The following is a 23,633-nucleotide window of genomic DNA, read 5'->3' as shown; positions in this document are numbered from 1 at the left end:
GCTGGGAACTTACTGAAGCAGTGTAAGCAAGCTTTCCCCGCCCCACAACATCTCCCCTGCCACAGCACACCAACATCTTGCGGGCAGAGTAAAACCAACATCACTCCTCCAGCTCCTGCCGTTAAGGGTCACTCAAGATTCTCAATTTAAATACCACAACTGTTTGTTTTTAAAAAATGTCTCCATCTGTTTAAAGCAGCCAGCTCGCTCATGCCCACAAATGGAGTCTGCTTGGGTGAACGGCAGTTTGCGGTTGTTGAATTTTTGACTGGTTTAATAGTAAAATATAAATATATATTCAATCTATATTTTTCCATGTGGTTTCAAATAATAACGTGCAATAATATGAAGTACTTTGCTGAGTGTGTTGATTCCTGGAAGAGCTGCAGCAGATCTAGAATCTGCGTGCGCCAGACTGCAGATAGAGTTTCTTTACTTTAATTTCTGTTTGTCAGTATTTTTTGCTTCATCTGCATCTGGAATCATAGGATCCCTACAGTGCAGAAAGAGGATATTCGGCCCATTGAGCCTGCACCAACTCACTGACACGGTATCTTAGCTAAGCCAACTCCCTGCCCCATTCCAGCAACCCCACGGCTAATCCCTCTAAACTACACATCTTGGGGCATTAAGGGGCAATTTAGCATAACCAATCCACCTAACCTGCACATCTTTGGAATGTGGGAGGCAACCAGGACACCGGAGGAGACTCCACACAGACGGTCATCCAAGGCCAGAATTAAACCAGGGTCCCTGGCATTGAGAGGCTGCAGTGCTAACCACTGTACCACCCTGGAATGTGTGGGGAGGTTTGCAAAATTGGGCCTGGCATTTTTGGGTGTGCATATGCTAACCAAGTTCCTTGTTCTGTCGAACTGTAGGTTTTAGTTCTTGACCAGATGCTTTACTTTCTTACAGACTAGTATACCTCGGGATAAATGTGTGCAGAGAATGGGTAACTTTATATTTTAAATTTAACTCCCAACTTTGCAACCTTAACTGCTTCATAGAGGATCATAGATATAATTCGACAGTGCAGAAGGAGGCCATTCAGCCATTAAGTCTGCACTGGCCAAACTCACCCAGGCCCCACCCCCACAACCCCATGCATTTAACCTAGCTAGTCCTCCTGACACTTGGGGGCAATTTAGCATGGCCAATCCACCTAACTTGCACATCTTTGGACTGCAGGAGGAAATTGGAGCACCCAGAGTAAACCCACACAGGAAGGGGGAGAAGGTGCAAACTCCACATAGTCACCCAAGCCAGGAATTGAACCCAAGTCTCTGGCACTGAGGCAGCAGCACTAACCATTGTGCCATAAAGGAAGATCTTGCATTGATTCGTGTCGCTCAACCTCAGGAGATCCAAATAAGTACTCTTTAAAATGTAATGTAATGAACATCCTTGTCGTTTTGAGCTGATGAGAGAATTGTCCTTTTTTTAAAAAAAATGGCAAGCTTACTTCTTAAAGCCCCTTTAACATCAGTGTTTTTTGGCTTTTGTTTTGATGCTTTCATGCCTTAATTGAGGTGTTACATTTGCCTTGAGGCCAGTGAGCATTTCATCTGGTTCATGACAATCCAATTTGTATTTAAAATACAGGTGATAATTACAATGCAATTTCTAAACTCACTATTTAATTCTTTAACTATTAAAAGATGGGTTCTTGATAAGAGAGGGGATTAAGGGTTATGGGGAGAGGGCGGGAAAGTGGAACTGAGCCACGACAGATCAGCCATGATCTTATTGAATGGCGGGGCAGGCTCGAAGGGCTAGATGGCCTACTCCTGCTCCTATTTCTTATGTTCTTATGTTTCAAGAGAGAGTTGGCATTTTTATGTACGATGATTATTGGTCAAAAAAATTTTCTTAGACACAAAATAAAACCTCGACTGCTATGGTTTGGCTTATCTATTAACAAATAGTACCTCCCCCTTCCCTTTATTTTGATGAGCAGATTGAAGCCAATATATAATCAGAGTGCTGTACTCAATGTACTTGTTTTTGAACGGCTGAGGTTGCCTGGAATGCCTCAAGCGACTCCAATTTGGCAGGATGCCCTCGTAATACAGACAACCCTTCCTGAATATTGAGAAGCGCACACTGCAACTATAAAATAGAGCGGCCCATTGGATTTCACAGATGCTGTTTATTGAAATGGAATCAGGCTGTAGGAGTACTGCACCTTCACTACATGTAGCACACAGCGGTTTTATAGACACTGCACGTATAACGAAGATGGGATAATTAAATTCTTCAACCTTGGCAGCGTGCTAGTCACTGAATGCAACTTGAGCACTGCTGAACTTTAGTTTTAGTGCAAAGTAGCTGCGGAGAGAGGCGACGACACCCATCAATAATTGTCAGAGGTGTCAACAGGCAGTATCTCAGGGGCTGGGTCAGCACCTGCTGACACAAGTTACTGCAGATTGGACACGTCTCCCTCCAGTTCAGGTCTTTCCCAGCTCTGGTAGCTATGGCACTGGAACAATTCCCTCTTGCTTCTCAGTGCCATGCCCAGCATTAATGGACTTTATAATGTGAGGTGGTCTCCTTCAACTCTGACTCATTTCTTCAATTCCTCTCTATATAATGTCCTTCAGTGCAGGAAATCAGTCAAAAGGCACTTAGCAATTTCTCAAATCAATGCCAACAAAGATACACAAAGACACTTGAGAAATTTTAAAAGGAAAAATCTAAAGGTAATGGCCAATTCAAACATTTATCTACATTCTTGTCTTATTGAGAACAGGATTTTGAGAGAAAGAATTTTGGAAATTTAATTCAGCCTTTGCTGCCGAAGATCAGAAAACTTTGCATGAATAATACAGCACTCAGAAACCTCCTGCAAACCAACACCTAACAACATAACTACCCTCAACTACTAACCCTGGACAGCACCATAACTTTAGTAAAGCCTTAACGGGTATCAGGCACACTGTACATCTGTAGTACAGCTGGACGCACTTTGCTGTCAGAGAACAGTCATTTTAATTAATCATAGAAGTGAAGAAAAAAAACTGAAGTTTGCATTTCTAAATAAGTGACATATCAAACATAAGGAAATGATGTAACAAATAAATTCAATTCCCTCACACAAGAATCCATTTATTGCAGAACTTAGTAATTAAAAATTTAATTGCCATTTTATTTAGGAAATTATTAGCCACTGTATGAACGTGAGAAAGATACCAGCTGGGATTCTCTGAAAAAAAATCTAAGTTCCCAATGTGGAAGAAAACAGGAGTAATTCACGCCTTTTTTTTTAAAAAGCATCCTTACCAGAGTGAATCTCCAACACTGAGCATTGCAGAGTATGCTAGTGTAAGTCACTCTGGTAAGCAGGTGGCGGGCCTATTCCAACCCAAGAGGCCGGCAGCATAGTGCTGAGTGGGCCACTGCGCGTGCGCCAATCTGTCAGCATGGAGACCAGCACAGCATTCCCCCCCACCCCCCCCAATATGCCCTGTTCTCCCCACTCCCACACCCCACCTGCTGCGTAGTAGGCAATGTCTAGGTGCCTGGTGGACTAATGTCCAAGGGGCACACCCCCAACCTCCTCTGCTCCCTCCAGAGAGGGGTACGGCACCTGTTCCCAGTCAGTGGGGAGTAGTCATGAACACCACTGAAGGGGACCACTCCCAGCAAGTGTGGTTGGGGGGGGTGCCTTGCGAAAACCGTCCCAGGCCCGCTAATCATACTGAAATGCTGATTTCAATATAATAATTAGCTATGCACTGATTTCCGGCACGGAGCTGATGACGCTGAAAAACTTAGATCAAGGATACGCACGGAGGACCAAGCGTGAATCCCATGAAACAGTCGCAGCTGATGTCTCCCAGCCAGCTGTGCCAGGTCGAGCAGCACAGCGGGATGGGAGAATCCCAGCTATCATTTCTGTTTACAAGATGAGTAAAATTTGTTTAAATGTGCTATATCGTTCTGAGATTCTACCAGTCCCACACACACTACCAGGGTTTGCTGGCAGTGGGTTCATTCCACACTCACAGGAAGTGACAGATGTGTAAACCATCAATGTCACCCACAAATTTTGATGAAAAGAACACTGCGGGCACAAAACCCATAACACTGCTTGCTGAGAGAAGACTCGGTTGAGCAACATAGGATCAGTCGGCTTCCAGTAACTTTTTGCTCTGATTTTCCTTACACCCAGAGAGAAACATTTAGCCTCTGTGTTTCTCATTGGTAACTTTCCCTCTGTACTTATTACTGTTGTGGTTGGACGCCACATGGGTTTTTCCAGTGATAGCAGCCAAGTAAAAGAGACTTTTGGTGGAAATGTAAAGCACTTAGCAAGATGCAAGCACAGAAAGTAATATCAGCATCAGTTTGGATCAATTATAGCATTTGCACATCAGAGTCCGACTGTGGGTTCAAGCTCAGATCCAGAACATCAGCACATAACCCTCAGTTGAAACCGGAATAAGAAGAACATAAGAAATAGGAGCAGGAGTAGGCCATCTAGCCCTTCGAGCCTGCCCCGCCATTCAACAAGATCATGGCTGATCTGAAGTGGCTCAGTTCCACTTTCCCGCTTTCTCCCCATAACCCTTAATCCCCTTGCCTACCAAAAACCTATCTACCTGCGTCTTAAATACATTTAGCGAGGTAGCCTCCACCACTTCAACGGGCAGAGAATTCCAGAGATGCACCACCCTTTCAGTGAAGAAGTTCCTCCTCAACTCCATTCTAAACCGCACCCCCCCCCCCCCCATCTTGAGGCTGTGCCCTCTAGTCCTGCTGTCCTTTCTGAGCGGGAAGAACCTCTCCACCTCTACCCTATCCATCCCTTTCATCATCTTATATATCTCAATGAGATCTCCCCTCATCCTTCTAAACTCTAACCAGTACAAGCCCAGTCTATTCAGCCTCTCCTCATAGCTCAACCCCCTCAACTCCGGTATCAGCCTAGTAAACCTCCTCTGCACTCCCTCCAAGGCCAAAATATCCTTGCGCAGGTGCGGCGACCAAAACTGCACACAGTACACCAGCTGCGGCCTCACCAATGCCGTGTACAGTTGCAGCAAGACCTCCCTACTTTTATATTCAATTCCCCTCGCTATGAAGGCCAGCATCCCATTTGCCTTCCTGACCACCTGCTGCACCTGCAGGCTGGGTTTTTGCAACTCACGCACAAGGACCCCCAGGTCCCTCTGCACCGTAGCATGCTGCAGCTTTTCGCCCTGTAAGTAGTAGTCGTTCCTACCATTATTCTTACCAAAGTGGATAACCTCACACTTGCCAACATTGTATTCCATCTGCCAGGTCCTCGCCCACTTGTTCAGCCTAACTAGATCCCTCTGCAGACTTTCCACACCCTCCGCACAATTTGCCGTTCCACTTATCTTTGTGTCATCAGCAAATTTCGACACCTTACACTCGGCTCCCTCCTCCAGATCATCTATATAAATGGTAAATAGCTGAGGCCCCAGCACCGATCCCTGGGGCACTCCACTAGTCACCAACCGCCAATCCGAATAGCACGCATTGACACCCACTCTCTGCCTCCTATTTGACAGCCAATCCTCTATCCACGCTAACGCCCTACTCCCAACTCCATGCCCCCTAACCTTCTGTAACAACCTTTTGTGCGGCACCTTATCAAACGCCTTCTGAAAAATTGAGAAACACCACATCCACCGGTTCCCCTCTATCCACCGCACTAGACACATCCTCATAGAATTCCAATAAATTCGTCAGACATGACTTCCCCTTAACGAAACCGTGCTGCATCTGCTCTATCAAACAATTCTTCTCAAGATGCCTCGCTATTTTCTCCTTGATTACAGATTCAAGCATTTTTCCTACAATAGACGTTAAACTAACCGGCCTATAATTCCCTGCCTTTTGTCTGCTACCCTTTTTAAACAGCGGCGTAACATTAGCCGTTTTCCAATCTTCCGGCACTTCCCCGGAATCCAGTGAGGTTTGGAAAATAATCACCAAGGCGTCCACTATCACCTCCGCCGTTTCCTTCAGAACCCTTGGATGCATTCCATCTGGTCCTGGGGACTTATCCACCATCAGTCCCTCTAGTCTGTCGAGCACCGCCTCTCTAGTAACAATGATCTCATTCAGACCCTCCACTCCTACCATCTTTCCATCGTTAACACCCGATAAAATATTCGCGTCCTCCTCCGTGAAGACCGAAGCAAAAAAGTTATTCAAGGCCTCAGCCATTTCCTCATCCCCCACCACTAAATCCCCCCTCTCATCCTCTAAGGGTCCAACATTCACCCTAGCCAGCCTTCTCCTTTTTATATATTTATAATGCAGTACCTGAAAGTGTTGCACTGTTGGAGGTGTCATTACTTCAGGTAACACTGAGGCCCCAACAATCTATTCAGGTGGACATAAAAGATATCCCAGCGCCACTTGAAGAGCTAGGAAATTCCTGGCCAAATATCCCTCAAATATTATCAACTGGCCTATTTCCTCATTGCTTCTGTGGGATCTTGCTTTGTGCAAAACGGCTGCCACATTTGCTGTAGCACTGGAAAGTCAAAGTAATTTGTTAGCTGTGAAACAATTTGCAGTACCTAAGGATGTGAAAGGTGTTATATAAATACACGGATGTGGAGATGCCAGCATTGGACTGGGGTGGGCACAGCACAAAGTCTCAACACCAGATTAAAGTCCAACAGGTTTATTTGGTATCAGGAGCTTTCGGAGTGCTGCTCCTTCATCAGGTGAGTGGAGCACTTCACCTGATGACGGAGCAGCACTCTGGCAGCTCACGATTCCAAATAAACCTGTTGGGCTTTAACATGGTGTTGAGACACTTTGTACTGTAATATAAATACACAAGTATGCACTTAACAAACATCAGGTTTTCATTCCAGTCTCAAACCTTACTTGATTCAAAATTTAACAAATACAAATGCTTTTTTCTGACTTACGTTTAACTGGCCAGGGGTCTAATTATTCCATCTTAATCTAAGGAACAGTTGTATTTTCTCCAGTATATTGAATAATTAATGAAGATCATCATTACTACGGCTCTAACAACTTCTCTGAAGTGCGAACCTTTAGAGGTTGTGGATTCAAGCATCACTCTAGAGACTGGAACATAAATCTCGGCCGACACTTCAATGCGCAGCTGGGCTGTTGTTGAGAAGATACCCAACTGAAGTCAGGAGTCTGACTGGTCAAATGCACATACAAGGGTCTACGTGCATTTTAAAGATGATTTGAGTTTTCCCAGTATCTTTGCCAAATGCTATCCGTTAAAACGACCCCACTAAAAATCTAGTCACTCATCTCATTGCTGTTTGTAGGACCTTGCTGCAGTGTATTTGCTTACATTACAACTATTATTTCACTTCAAAGGCCATTCACTGACTCTGACGTGCTTTGGGATGCCCTGAGGAATTGGGAACACAATATAAATGCACTTTTTTTTAGTTTGAGGAAGTGCTGATTCTAACCAATGCCTTGTAACTCTTCCTTCCATGATTGCAGAGCTTGTAAACTTGATTATTTAAACAAGATTTCTGACTCAGGTTATCTTCAAGTCCCTTCCAAACGAAACAATTTCTTATCAATGTGCTTTCATCTCTTAGTAAGAAGTCTCTCAACACCAGGTTAAAGTCCAACTAATTTATTTGATAGCAAACTCACAAGCTTTTGGGGTTTGCCCCTTCGTCAGGTGAATTATTTACTATTCATTATTTACTTTCAAACTAGTTGGTTGGACTTTAACCTGGTGTTGTGAGATTTCTTACTGTGTTTACCCCAGTCCAACGCCGGCATCTCCATGTCATGACTTTCATCTCTTACTCAGAGGTTTAAAAAAAAAGTATGACAAAAAGACAACAATTATTTCTTTGGAGCCTATATTTAACAATTATTCACACCTCATTAACCACTGCTCATGTTTAAATTATAGGCATATAATAAATCTTACTAGATATAACACAAGAGGGAAAGAGCAAACAAGCTTTGGGCATGTGTTTCTTAAAAAAAACATAAAGGATGTCTTTTTACATTGGCCAGTCAGTAATGATATCAATCGAAGCTACCAGCCTCTCTTTCTCCAGCCTATCACAGGGCCTGCCCCAGGTTTGCGCCACCGTGATTTGCTTTGTGTATTATAAAAACTGCAGCACCACTGCAGGCAACCCTGTAGTGTAAATCATAGAATCCCTACAGTGAAAAAAGAAGCCATTCAGCTCATCGAGTCTACACAAACTCTGACAGAGTATGCCACTCAGACCCTCTTCCCCCATCCCTGTAATCCCACATATTTACACTGGCTAATCCTATCGAATCTACACATCTTTGGACACTAAGGGGCAACTTAGCACGTCTGACCCACCTAACCTTCACATCTTTGGACTGTGAGAGGAAACCAGAGCACCCAGAGGTAATCCAAACAGATGCAGAGAAAACTTGCAAACTTCACATAGACAGGCAGTCACCCAAGACTGAAATTGAACACGGGTCCCTAGAGCTGTGAGGCAGCAGTGTTAACCACTGTGATACTATGCAGGAATAATAATAATATATTTGAAGTTAAAAAAATTTCTTACCCATCTTCCCAGGAACGAATGGATGCTCTTACTATCATAAGCAGTGAACCCTCTTGGGACAGGGATTCCCTTGTCCCAGCCAAAATGCCAGGAGAACTCTCTCAACTTTCCCTGCAGGCCAGAAAGGCATGCGAGCTACAGTATGAAAACACAAAACTTGCACCAAGATTGTGTGACAGGCACAAGCTGCTGGGCTGAAAGAAGAGTCGCATTACTCCAATAATTTTGAGTAATCAACTTAATAGTTCACTGGAACGAGAAAAGCATTCCCACAAAAAATAAAAATTCATAGAAACATAGAGCTAAATAGAGAGCATAAAAGCAGACCAAATGGCGCCCTAGGCGTAGGTAGCCAGGTATCTCATGAAGCTAAGATTGAATTCTCACACCACCATTTTAAGGAATGACAGGCTTGCAGTAAGGTGTAGACTACTGAATTACAGTGCTTTTAAAACTTACTTTTAATACTTAACATTTATTTAGGATCCCAATGCACCATCTGCATTTATGTGCCCTGCAAGGAGGTCAAAGAGTGATGCTCTGAGGGAGAACACAATCGCCGAATTCTATCGCTGCGCCTGCCACTGAATCGGAGTGGGCAAGGGGGAAAACAATGGTAATATCTGTTGACCTCGGGTGGGATTTTCCAGTCTCGGGTCAAGCGAAGCCATAAAATCCTGCCCAACGGGTCACTGGCATCTTCAAAAGTAGCAGCTAAATTTCTAGCCTTGATCAGGAACTCATGAATTTATGGGCAAAAATTGGCCATTTCGAACCGTAAACAATGCAGCAACTCAACTCCCTGCCAAACCCGTGACCTCTACCACCTGGAAGCACAAGGGCAGAAGCCATATGGGAACACTGCCCCACGCAACGTTCCCTTAAATCACGCACCACTCTGACTTGACACTATAAGACTGCTCCTTCACAATCGCTGCATCAAAATCCTGCAACTCTCTATCCAATAGCACTTCGGAAGTACCTGAACCACAGGTTCATGGCAGGTATTCACCACTTTTTCACGGGTGGTTAGCAATGCTTGCATCCCATGAGCAATTTTAAAGAAAACTTTCCAGGACTAACATGCTGGACTACCAGATGGAGAAAGGAAATTGATGAAGACAATTGTAGCTTGAAAAAAGGCAGCAGATGGGTAATCCAGTAGGAGGTCCTTAGAATTATGAATGAATTTGTTAATGTATACAAAGAGAATGTGGAAAAATTTATCAGGATGGTCTTAGATGAGGGTGACCTTTGTCAAGATTTACAGAGCCAAGGCTGTTGATAACTTGACCTTTTATTGAATGTTCACCTTAGCTCTGAAGTTCTGCCACATCCAGTGTGAATGGTGGAGGACAATTAAACAAGAACTGAAGGAGGAGGTTTAACAAATATTCCCATCCACAATGATGGAGCAGCCCAGCATATCCATACAGAAGATAAAGCTGAAGCATCTGCTTCATCCAAACAGAAACACCAAATGGATCTCTGCCTCCTCCAAAGGTCCCAGCATCACAGATACCAGTCTTCAACCACTTTGATTCACTCCATGTGGATACTGCACAGCTATGGGCCCTGACAGTCTACTTGCAGTAGTACTGAAGAACTTGTGCTTCAGAACTTGCCGCATCCTTAGCCAAGCTGTTCCAGTACAGCTACAGTAGTATTTATCCAGCAATGTGGAATTTTGCCAAGGTATCTCTTGCACACAAAATTCTGAATAAATCTAACCCTGTTAATTGTCATCCCATCAGTCTACCTGCAATTATGACTAAAGTGATGGAAGGGGTCATCAACAGCACTATCAAGCAGTACTTGCTTAGCAATAACCTGCTAACTGATGCTCAGTTTGAGTTCTGCCAGAGTTACTCAGCTCCAGGCCTCATTACAGCCTTGGTTCAAATGTAGACAAAAGAGATCAACTCTAGCATTTGATTCAACAGGAATCGGAGGAAAATCTCCATTGGTTAGCGTAATATCTAACTCAAAGAAAGGTAGCTGTGGTTGGAGATCACTCACCAGTTCCAGGACACCACTAAGGGGTTCTTCAAGCCAACATTCTAGGACAAACAATTTTCAGCTATTTCAACAATGACTTTACTTCCATCATAAGGTCAAAAGTGGGGATGTTTGCTGATGATTGCACAATGCTGAACACTTTTTGCCCCTCCTCAGATACTGAAGCAATCCATGTCCATACACAGAAAGATCTAAGCTTGGGCTGATAAATGCAAGTAACATATGTGCAACACAAGTGCCAGGGAGAATCTAACTATCTCCCATTGACATTCAATGGCATTACCATCACTGAACTCCCCCACTAACAACCACTGACCAGAAGCTGCACTGGACTAGCCATATAAATATTGTGGCTACAAGAGCGGGTCAGAAGCTTGGAATCCTGTGGTGAGTAACTCACCTGACTCCCCAAAGCCTGTCCACCATCTACAAGGCACAAGTCAAAAGTGTGATGGAATACTCCCCATTTATCTGGATGAGTGCAGCTCCAACAACACTCCAGAAGCTTGACACCATCCACGATAAAGCAATCCACCATTCTGACTTGGAAATATATTGTCATTCCTTCACTGTCACTGGGTCAAAATCCTGGAATTCCTTCCCTTGCAGCATTGTGGGTGTACTGCATTACAAACTGCAGCAGTTCAAGAAGGCACTTCTCCACCATCTTCTCAAGGGCAATTAGGAATGGGTAATAAATACTGGCCTAGTCAGTGACACCCACCTCTTACAAACAAGTTTTTTAAACCATAAAATAAAAAGGTATTGAAAGAGGGCTTTAAAGGAGTGTTCTCAAGCAAGATATCACACAGAACCACATAAAGAGATATAAAGACAGGTGCTCAAAAGCTTGATCAAAGGGAAGTAGGTTTTCATAGGAGGGAGGTTTGGGAGCAAATTCCAGTATTCAGAGTCTAGGGATCTGAATGAGTGATCACCACTGATAGATGGGGTAATATCAGGAAGGCACACTACACCAGAATGAAGGGAACGCACAGGCTGGAAGAGTGAGACATGATAACAAGGATGTGATATTTTTAAAATCAAGGCACTGCTGGCCAGGAACCAATGTTAAATCAGTGAGCACAGGGTGGGGGGATAGGTTTGGTTGAACTGGTCAAACTTACGAATGCACGGTGGCAGAGCTGGGAAGTATTGGAATAGTCTAGTCCTGAGATAACAAAGGTATGGATGAAGGTCTGAAGTTGGAATTTCATCTCACGGTCAAATAGGGCACCAAGCTATGAATGGTCCAGCTCAGTCTCAGGCAGTGGCCATAAAACAGGATGTTGTCGGTGGGAGTGTAATTTCCAGTAATATTAAGCTAGTGAAGTTTTGTTTTCCTGCAAGTGACCCCATTCACCTCTGCACAAAGAGCAATTATTGCACATTGAAGAGTCTTAAGTGTTCAATGAAGAGTTTATTCTTACAACATTTGACTGTAGTTAATACTCTGGATAGAAGCAATGAAATAAGAAACGGGTTTCCAGAGTACCTAGCGATGGCTTTCAAGTGACAATTACAGACCAGCGTGATCAGATCCAAATCAAAAATTTATCATCGGCAGCCAATGAAACACCTACTCCAATTTTCAAAATATATTTCACCCTTCAGAAAAAATACACTGGGAATTTTGGTAAATATGAAAATGCAATTTAAGTGTGTGGAATATTTTTAATTCAACTGCATGGGAACATGTTGCTTTTTGAAAAACAAGCATTTTAAAATCATTTTTAACAATCATACATGTTCGAGAGAAGCACAGGCTGAAATTTTATTCACACAGAAGAGTTCAATTGCTTGTGCAACTGAATACATATTTTTGAAGATCATGTGCTTTATTTATGGTGCCTCATTAATGCTTAGTTTTACTTTTTAGGGAGATAAGTGCCTCAACAGTTCTCAAAATATAACTCCAAATACATAGTGGTAAGTTAGGCATTGGACCACATTAAATTTATGTTCTTTGGGCTAGACAGTCCAGACTGCAGTGTTTTACAACATGCTCTTGCACAGAATCCAGTCATTATGACCATCCTATGGGGCTTGCACTAAGCTAATGTAAAATTAGTCTCCAATGGATATAGGCATTTTACAGATGTAAAACAATCTGCGACAAAAATCTGCAATTACTTGGCAGGTTTCAAATATCTACGCTCCAAACAGCTATGATATTTGGCATTATGAATTGTTGAATTACATTCAGACAAATTTGCTTCTCATGATAAACGTCTTATCATTTACACTTGCACCAAAATACTGGTACAGCAGCTGTCAAGAGAATGTGTAGTAAATTAAGCACACAAGCTTCCACAGCCTTCCCCTTCAGTCATCAGCCAAGAACACAGCTTTGTGAATCCAAGTACTATTTAAGTCGACCCTCAGCTTATCTGCTGCATCGCTTCAGTGGTGACATTTTTCTTCCGTGTTCCAGTTATACTGGAGTCACATTCCACCAACAATACTCAGCCAATTACAACAACAATCAACTGAGCCCCATGTCAAAATAGAACATGTGATAATTTAAACACAGATTGCAACCACAAGTTTTAGAGACAATTATTTTTAAAAACGGCATACATTTACGTTTTGTTATATATCAAGTTTGAACAATAGTTTGCAGGATCACCCAGTTTGACTTGAGTTACACAAATTAATGGAGACACCCAGCTATTGGCAGTGATCTGTAATCACAGAAGCTGTCTTGCAGAAGTCACTCGGATCAATCTCTACAATGGCACATGCAGATTGTGACATTCTATGGGGCTTCCTCAGGATAAAATGTCGTCATTATCCGGACTGACTGACATTTATCCTGTTAAAAGGATCTGGGAGATCTGTGGGGAAGGGAAGGGGGAGAGAAAGTAAGAAAGGATGGGAAGGGGAAAATATTTAGAAAATGTTTTATTCCATCCTTCAGAGACACAGTATGCTTTATAAACAATGGATTAATTTTGTAGTCCTGTTACTGTTATTTAGGCAAACTAAGTTTGCACAAAAACAAATAAATTAATGGCCAGATGATATATTTTGGTGGTGTTGACTTGGGGAAGAATGTTGGCCAGGTCACAGAAATCTTTGAACAGCGTCACAAGATATTTTACATCCACTTCAGTAGGCAAGTTTAGCACATCACCCACAGATAACGCTCACTGGCAGTCCAAAACTGCAATTAAGTGTTCAGATGAAATGCTGAAGTCTAGGACTGGACTTGAACTCACCACCTCTGACTCACAGACAAGTGGTACCAAATACATAAAGACAAGCAGAAAACTGACAGTGAATTGTAGGGAATGGTTAAAGAATGCAAGAACTAGGAGCAGGAGTAGACAATTCATCCCCTCGAGATGCCTCCGCTATTTGGAATTGCCCCTTAGTGTCAGGGATAGGGCCCGTGTGGGATTGTTGTCTGTGCAGACTTAATGGGCCAAATGGCCTAGGAATTCGGTGGTTATATGAACAGAGATCCAGCCTGCCAATCCTTTGCTGATAGGGTCACCCACTCATTTCTGGTATCATCCATTTAAATGTTCTCTGCACCATTTCCGCTGCCTCTATTTTTTAGAAAATATAACACGCTCAGCATGACACAACACTACTCTATAAAATTAATTTTGTGGTTGAGCCCATTTTTCACCAAGCCACAAATTCAAAATATTTTTTGCTGAAATCATATTCTTCAACACACAGTCTAAACCAAAGAGATCCTGGTGAATTCCATAACATGGAGCAACTTTGGAATTACCCCCAAACCATCTGAATACAGAATGAAACTTGTAAAATACACAGAATATACTCTCCTTTACAGCTCCAGGGAACAGACAAGTGCCCCTGTGTGTATTGCATTTATTGTGTATTATATGTGTGTATTGTGTTTATTTGATCAGATGTGAGTACAGCTGTTATCAAATGCACAACTGCAAATCCTACTGAAAGTTATAACACAATTTTTGTTAGAACAGCAAATTAAAATACATCACAATGTGGACTAACATAACTGAAAGAGTCAGTAGATGATTAAAGAAACATCTAGGAAATGAATGTTCTTTATATCACTGAAAGATTCCATGTCTTGCTAACATCCACAGGAAAAGCAACCTCAGCCACTGTCTCCTTTCAAGTTGCAAAAGACCTTTACACGTTTGAACTGTACCACATTGCACCATCAGAGCTCTATCCCCGGTGACGACAAAGATATTTCAACAATAAACAATTTTTAGAATGGAGGTTTTGCTGAGCATTTTATAGTAACATTCAATACTGGCAAGAATAATGATTCCCTGCCAAATTACATTTTCAAGCTCCATAAAATACATATAGCCACAGTTTGATTCTTTTACAGTCTTAAAGTCAACAGCTAAATTGAAAGAGACAAAATATGGGCAATCAAAATCAAGGACCTCAGATCCCCTTTATACAGGAAACTAAACAGTGAACTTCTGATTTTAAAAAAGATATAATTTGTTGGAATTCAAAACATCAGCTCAGAAGGCAGCTTTCAAAAATAATCTCAGTTAACTTGGATTCAAATAAGCTCCCCCTGCTATCAGGAGGGAAAAAAAAACCTGGGGGTTGGATTCTCCATCCTCGCTGTGCTAATTTTTAAGTGAAGCGTGCTGGGAGATTCAAATGGTGCCAGACACACAGGATCCGCGCTGGGCGTCATGCTCCTAGCACCGGATTTCTGGCAGTGTCAGCTCCATGCTGGAAATAGGCAAGGAACTTCATTACCTATGCAGGATGTCATTCTCCCTTTCCCCCTCAGGTTTACAGTAGCTCCGCACATTGTGGGGAGTTGGCAGCCCAACCCCATTGGAGTGAGGGGGGGGGGCAATCAGAGCCCCCCAGAAGGGTTTGGGGGGGGGGGGGGATTGCTGGCCCCTGGGCATTGGCATCTTGGCAGTGCCAGCCTGGGCCCCCTCACACTGCCAAAGTGGATGGGGCCTGCACCATCAGGGGGAGGGGGCGATGGGAAAGGAGATGGAGGGCCGGCATTGCGGGGGCCATGGGGCTGTCCAGCAATTGGAAGGCCAGCAATGCAGGGCTGCTGCCCATGTGTGGATCTCGGCGCTGACAGACTGCCGCACATGCAGTGGCCCGCTCAGCGCCATGCCGCCAGTCTCTCCAGCGGGAATAGGCCCCACCCACTGAATTTCAGTGTGATTCACACTGAGGCACTCTGCAGTGCACAGAGTGTGGGAGATTCTTTTTGAAACTGCCACTGTAAAAGCCAGCGGGATTTACCCCAGTTCTCACACAGATTTTGGAAGAATCCCGGCCCTGGTATCCAAATCTGTCTTGCTATTGGCTGGGCCGCTAATGCTTTCATTCCAATTTTTTTCCCCAAATGTGCTAATTCTCTATTTATTTAAGCTTCACGTGATTTTCTGATAATCTCTCAATTTGTAATGGCAGTTATACCATGCAAATATAATGCTGCAACTGAAGCTTCATCTGGCATAAAAATGATCGGAGAGAGAAGCAAGTATCCACAAGCCATAAATTGTAGCAGTTTTCACTTCTGCAACAAGAGCTTTCAAACAGCTGTGACAGCAGGTCTACTTTGAAATATGCTGCAGTTAAGTGACCACAGAATAACGTTATTGCTTTGCTTACTGAATATTCTTCATGAAATCCTTCTAAACGACTGCCTATCTGAAGAAATTACCATCTCAGCAACAATAAGAAATGTAGTTTATTTAAATTTTCATTAACAAATTACATGTACATAAGCACATAACAGCATAAAATAGACTACAAATTACTCCCTGGGCAATGGTAATTTAGTGCAATAAAATCTATTACTAATACTGGTATATGATGGCACTTGTTCTTCCAGTGCACTCATTGTTGTCAGTCTAAATTATCATTGGTCATGTTGCCTGCAAGACCCGTATGTGATTTATGTTTAGCACCAGTGGTGGGCTGAAGTTAACCTTGCATTTACATTCATTAAAATCATTCAATGCCCCTCTTTATTCTGCCAGCTAAACCATGACTGCCCTTCACGGTCCTCTCAACCAGTAGAAAATCTCGCCTGCAGTGCAGTCAGCATTGCTCCATACTTAAATTGTAGCCTACACCGTTTGAGACAGTGGCAGTGACAGACCGAATAAACACCCCATCATGAGTGCTCCTGTAGGGCATTCACCCTAGAAAATGGGAGCCAAACCACAGATGTGAAGAACTAGTCTCCTCAGTTACTGTAATTTGACAAATATCTGATGAGTAACTTGCAGTCTTGCTCAGTTAGTCAAAGGAAATGATAGGTCTTGAAGTCATGCTGATTGCAACAGGAGAGATATTGGGGCAAATTTTCCCATTCCACCTGCCACGGTTAATCAGAGCAGGTGAGGCGGTGGACCATGGAAACATCCGTTGACCTTGGTGGATTTTCTGGTTTTGGAGCGAGCGCAGCCAGAAAATTCCATCCATTATCTCATAACAAATAAGGCCACTCCTATAATATGCTTTCCAAAAAAAAAGAGTTGAAGTGCTGTCTAACGCCTAAGAATAAAAGTGTAATTTTCACTCAAGCAATATCCATTGATTACACATGTACTGGGGCATAATAGCATTACTAATGCAAACCTGAAGATATATTTCGCATTTCCGATCATTTCACTTTTCATTTTAAAAGACAGCCATGCAATGTGAGCATTGAAGACCAGCATTTGCAGCTCATCCCTAATTGTACTCGAGAAGTTGGCTGCCTTCTGGAATTGCTCCAGTTTGTGGGGTCAGGACATCCATTATTGTATTAGGAAGATAATTCCACGTTCTGACCCAGTGACAGTGAAGGGACGGCAATACAGTTCCAAGTCAGGATGGTGTGTGACTTAGAAGGAAACATGGTGCCCCCCTTTGCCTTCTGCCCTTGTCCTTCAAGGTTGTAGATGCCGCAGGTTGTCAGAGGAGGTTTGGCTGCAGGACATCTTGTAGATTGTATATACTGCTGCCACTGTATGCTGGTATTAGAGAGTGTGAACGTTTAAAGTGGTGGATACGATTGCTTGTATTAGTAGGTCTGATGATGGATAAGCAGTAAAGATGATACAATTTATTTTTGGGGACCTGGTGCTATAGTTTCAATGTGATTAGAAGAACAATCCAGAGGCCTAGGCTATTGCTGTGGGGACTCGGGTTCAAATTCCACCTGATGGAATTTAAAAATCAACTAACAAATCTGGTCTCAGTAAAGGCGACCGTGAAACGATCATGAATTGCTGTAAAGATTCACCTGATTCACTAAATGATCTTCAGGGAGGAAAATCTGCCATCCTTATCTGGTTTGGCCTATATGTGACCAAAGACCCACTGCAATGTGGTTGAGTCTTAACTGCCCTCTAAACTGACCTGGCAAATCACTCAGTTCAAGGGCAATTAGTGATGGACAACAAATGCTGGCCTTGCCAGCAATGCTCGCATAGTCTTTGTCTAATGCAGGAGATTAATCTGCTCCTAATAAAACGAGAAAATATCCAAAGATAATGCCCCAGAATAAAACTATAGCGTGATGGAAAGCTAGTCAGGAATGATTACTTAGGATGAGAATTTCTCACAGGGTGATTTGACATGGAGGGGGTCTTCCCTGCAAGATGATGGCAACATCCAATTATATGCAGCAACTGATCAGTAAAATTGTTGGTGACCTTTAAATGATTAATCTTGGAAATTTACAACTATGAACCTCGCAATGGACCAATCTCCTATTTTTTGTCTATTATTATTAGAAATGTGAAATTAGGATCCAGATTTTTCAAAGGGATGGAGGGCAGTGCACATGTCATAAAATTGTTGTTAAACCTTCCTGCCTAGATTTTAAAAGTAGCCTTTAACAAGCTGTTAATTATAGCTAGCAGGACATCTGATACTTTGTTGAAGTCTACTGCCCAAGCGAAAGAGGAACATGTGGACCTTTCACGTCTGCAAGCACAACAGAACTCAACCAGGATGCTGATCCAATTTCAAGTCTGCCATGTACAGATGGCTGACAGTGACCACCACTACTCTAATATCAAGTTGTTATATTTGAACTCAGATCTTCCATAACAGCATGTCAGGCCAGACTCTCTGGAGTCTGATGAAATATTCTGGGAGCAACATATTTAAATCAGGTCTACACTCTGCTATGTTTAGGCAGCCTAACTTTGATTCAGCTTATAAAACAAAATGGATAACCTAACTGTCTACGTATTCCAACAACTCAAATAATTCCTCAAATTAAAGTCAACACGTGGGTTTACTGCATTAAGTAAAATAATGCAATAAATTCACGTGAAAACTAAGAGGGTTTTTTTAAAAATCAGGATAGATTGAACAGGTTCAAGGTTCTCATACAGCTTCAGTCTGGAATGACTTGCTTTTATACTCCAAACATGACCATGTCTAACAGACTTTACCTCTAATTCAAGACTGCACCAAAGATTTAAAATTTTTTTAACAGCATATTGCTAAGGACACACTTTTCTACTTGAAGGCTGAGTTGCATAATTATTTACCAGTGTAGCATTAAGCAGCACTTCAAGCTTAATGTGCACATAATTGCAGCATCATCAGGCAAGCTGTTTAAATGGAGATTGCAATATGGTGTTCTTAGTTGAGCATAGCAGAGATTTTACAACGCTGTGTTAAGACACTGCGGAAATGGTGGTATCTATCTCATTATAAACACGATTCAGCCAATGTGCTTTCCAGAATGCTGTACTGCAAGTGGCAAAACCTGAATATTTTTAAGTTCACACGCGTCTTACAGGATAAATAACTTCTCACCCAGAGATGCCACTTGACAGCAATAAAACATCTGAACTCTGGATTGATTGTACAGACCAAACATGCAAAAGCTTTTTTTGCATTAAGTGCTGATTCAGGACACTAACTTTTGCGAAGAGACATCGACCTAAACTAAATCTCTTCCCTAACAGGGACCCATTGAAACCAAACAGGACCCAAATCAGTTACAGGAGGTGGAGCAAATTTTCTTGACAGTAACAAACAGCTATTAGAGACATTCTCTGGTCTCAAAACAATTTTATATTAATTTACAACATGCATCAAAGACTCTGAAGTCCCGCATGTACAGTCCTTAACTACAGATCTGACCAGTGCCATTAAATAGATTAGATTGTCCTTAATTAAAATCTCAAGAGCAACCAACACAGAGCCACAACTGTCTGCGATCATTACTGCAACACATTTTAAAACCAGTTAAAAAAAACAGGGAAGTTTAATTTTAGGATTATCTACGTTTTCTAGTATACCACTCACATCCTGCTAAACAAACCGAATATTAATTCAATGGACGCTGCCCACAATTTGGTACCACAAGTCAGAAGGACAGGAGGCAAAGTGATATTACTTAAAGTCAAAGTTTCAGGCAGGTACAGAGCTGCAACATAAAACTTCGCTTTCACAACTCCCAGTAACCCGTCTGACCAACTCAATGAATTCGTTTACCTTCCAGTCCTGTCCCCACACTGTTCCGACACCTTCCCTTTTGTAGTTTCCAGCCATTTCCCCTTCAGAAATAAAGATCTTTTGTTCTGATCTGGGAGCTACATGAATTTGCAAATGAGGCATTCCGACCTTTGAACAACAATGTTTAGGTTTGGAGTGATAACTGGAAACCAGCCGGCAGGGAACTTCCAGCGAATGGCTCCTTTGAAAGATCGGGCGCTTGTTCTGTTCGTTTATAATTTCCCTTTCTACCACCCCGTTAACATTGACTTGGCAGTCTGAATGCTTGAATGAAGGCAAACATACAGAGGTGCTCCTTATTAACTTGATAGGGTGATGTCGTGTATGTCCAGTATTTAAAGAGCTCTGCTTAAATTCCTTCACGAATGATTCAGGGTGGATTTGTCCTTCCTTGGTCTCCGTTGCTAGCGCCTGAGCTCTTTGGTAATTGAAATACAGAATGTTATTTGAAGGTCTGTGCAGTTTCTTCACTTTGCCCCGGCACTCCGCTTCTTCCTCACCGTAATCAATGGCTCGGTTTTTGCCAGGCTGCTGCCCATTACAGTAAAGTGACTTAATGTCTCTAACTTCACTGGAGGGACAAACTGGGTTAGATAAACGCAGTCCATTAACTGCTGTGGCAACAAAACAGGTGCTTGTTTCTTTGGATTTAGACCCAGCCTGATCTTCATCTCCACTTGGTTCCTGGGAGCAAGGAAGGAATTTATTTAATGTGGGATTGCTGCTTCCACTTAGGAAGGGATCAGGGCTGGTTGGTGTGGCTGGAGGAGTGCTGCACGGACTCTGAGGGAAAATCACCAGTGAGGAACAGCGTCTCAACGGCACCTTCGACTTCCTCAGCTTCACCGAGGCTTTGGTGGATGCCACTGTGCACTCCAAAAGCTCTTGGTCAAAAGAAATCCTGGCGTTACGCGCAACCCCCTCACTGCCACTGCTGTTGGCACTGGATTCGCACTGTCCACTGGACTGGAGCGATATTTGCAGAGTGGAGCTCTTTTTGCGGTGATGGTCACTGTTACTAACCTGTGGTATAAACAGGGAAGAACTGCGCTGCAGGACACGTTCATCCTGTGATGCTGTCTGCACCGCCACAGGCTCATGCGTCGTCACTTGGTGAACATTCTTTCTTGAATTTATTGGGACAGTCTCAACTGTCATACATATGTTGCTCTCCAAGCCCTCTCCTGAGGTTTCAGACAGCGGGTCAGTATTGCTCCTTCTGGTTGCAAAATGCAATCGCAAACGGCGGGCCATTCTCCCCCTGGTCCTAAGGTTGGAATGAATCTGAGCCGGTTAAAAACTCACATTCTGCAGCGAAAGCTGAAGGCAAACCCAGCCAGCGCCGTCACTCGGGATACAGTCACCATCAGTAGCTGCAGATAAGCAGAAATAGCTGAAGTGACAAGCAGCATTCCAATCATTATTGGACCAGGGCTATTAAGCTTGGGGAAGTTAGAAATATCCCGCGGCAAAACCGCGGTGGCAGGAATACCTCCCCCAAGTCTGAAAATCCATGAGTGTCTGTAACGGTGTTGAAGTGAAGGCTCTCTTCCACAGCAATGAAAATTCTGCAAACCTTTACAAGCAGCTCAGCTGCTACACACTGTTGGAATTCTAGCCAAACCTTGCTTCAATTAAACCTCCTTTACTTGCATGAATGACTGAATCTAACCCAAAGTCAACATCTCCTTGCATTTCGATTTCATATATTACATCTCGCTCCCCAGCAAGCAGGCCAGCACTCCTCCAGGCACCAGAAAGCTTCAAACGTTCTTCTTACGCTGGACCAACATTGTATTTTTACCCTATAGTATTGCATTACAGGAAATTTTAAAAGAACGACATCCAACACACTCTTGAATCAAAGGGGGTTCCTGAGCGTTACCCACAATGTTCAACCTCTGGGATATGGCAAATAGACAGGAAGCTACTGCTAATAACAGCGAGAGAGAGAGAGAGAGAGTGGTTCACAGCCTTGCATTCACAATTGAACACAATTTGCCTTCGACCGTCCTCCAAAGTGACACGAGAGAGAATTGGCTTTGCGCAGATAATTTTGGAACTCACGTTTTCAAGTTCTGCTACAGCTGGACACATTGAAATCTAACAAACAAACAACCGTTTAAAAGCAGTTTGAAAAAAAATCCCCGTTAAAACAAAAACAAAACTATTATTAGACTCCCACTAGACCCAAATGCTGCTGGTACTGGACTGTTAGTGCTTGTCAAGTCAGTGTGGCTAACACTGAAAAACCTCTCTCTTAGTACACAGAAATGCCACATCCTGACATTTGAAACGCATCACTGTGCCAGAGGAGTTACATTCTTTTCTTCCTGTGGCTTTCCAATCAGCTGCAAAGATTCAAAAGCACTGAATAAGTAATTTATTTTTATGAGGATACATTTTTCAAATGCTTTATCCTGAATGCTAGATTGTGGCTAAGTGGATTGCTCTCTGCAAGCTCTGACACAGATTCGAAGGGCCAAATAGTCTCCCTCTGTGCTGCACTGCTCCATGATTCTATGGGTGAAATCTTCCATTATTGAGACTCAAGTGTGGGCAGCCTCGGTGGCACCTTCCTCACTGGTCAGCACGGCAGGATCCCGCACCAGATTCTGTACTTGGAACCTCGTCACTTATGCACAGGGTCATTGTCCTCACTCATCTGGCAGACCAGCAGCAGATTCCTTCACTCACTGCCAGCTAACAGATTCAAACATCCCAGTGTCATATTTAAACACCAGTCCAGCACACTTGCATCACTTTCTCCAACCCATCTGCCTTCACCAGACCATGCACAATGGCAGGCAGATGGGCAAGGAGGTGATGCACAAAGACTCCAGCTGCGGTGGATAGGGGTGGGGCATGGGAACGTCACAGGCAATAATGTGCTGTTCACCACCCTACCAAGGCAGACTGGTTTCTGCCCTCCATCTCCATGCCAAGCTGGGTCTTCACAGACAGCACCATGCTGCTGGACCCATGGACCCTCCTGTGTCACTGAATCTTCATTAATCGAGGGATTGAGTTTAGGAGTCAGGAGGTAATGCTGCAACTTTATAAGACCCTTGTCAGACCCCACTTGGAGTACTGTGTGCAGTTCTGGTCGCCTCACTATAGGAAGGACGTGGAAGCTATTAAAAGGGTGCAGAGGAGATTTACAAGGATGTTGCCTGGATTGGGAGGCATGCCTTATGAAGATAGGTTGAGGGAGCTGGGACTCTTCTCCCTGGAGAGACGAAGGTTGAGAGGCGACCTGATAGAGGTTTATGAGATGTTGAGAGGAATAGATAGGGTGGATTCTCAGAGGCTATTTCCCAGGGCTGAAATGGTCGCTACGAGAGGACACAGATTTAAGGTGCAGGGAAGCAAGTACAGAGGAGATGTTAGGGGTAAGTTTTTCACTCAGGGTGGTGAGAGAATGGAATCAGCTGCCATCAGTGGTAGTGGAGGCGAACTCGCTGGGGTCTTTTAAGAGACTTCTGGATGAGTATATGGGATCTAATGGGATTGGGGGTTATAGATAGGTCTATGGCTTAGTAGGTGTAGACGTGATCGGTGCAACTTGTGGGCCGAAGGGCC

At 43.2% G+C, this 23,633-nt stretch overlaps 1 protein-coding gene across 4 annotated transcripts in view; it reads right to left on the bottom strand.

The window, feature by feature from the left end:
• The window catches only part of nedd4a (NEDD4 E3 ubiquitin protein ligase a), a 132,415-nt gene that overhangs the window by 61,476 nt on the left and 47,306 nt on the right, over positions 1-23,633 (bottom strand). Inside the window, exon 1 of one of the 4 annotated variants that reach the window (XM_080214335.1) lies at positions 20,031-22,093. The exons of 2 other annotated variants lie outside the window; for them this stretch is intronic. In XM_080214335.1, coding sequence (XP_080070461.1) covers positions 20,031-21,305 — 1,275 coding nt within the window. In that variant the 5' untranslated portion in view covers positions 21,306-22,093. Of the gene's footprint in view, positions 1-20,030; positions 22,094-23,633 lie in introns of those variants that run through there. One more of the 4 variants, XM_080214336.1, reaches the window with a different exon arrangement.

The sequence above is a fragment of the Carcharhinus amblyrhynchos genome, chromosome 28 (assembly GCF_965287045.1).
Source record: "Carcharhinus amblyrhynchos chromosome 28, sCarAmb.v2.hapA, whole genome shotgun sequence".
NCBI lineage: Eukaryota > Metazoa > Chordata > Chondrichthyes > Carcharhiniformes > Carcharhinidae > Carcharhinus > Carcharhinus amblyrhynchos.
Note: the sequence above shows the minus strand (reverse complement) of the source record. Positions and strands in the feature narration are given on the sequence as shown.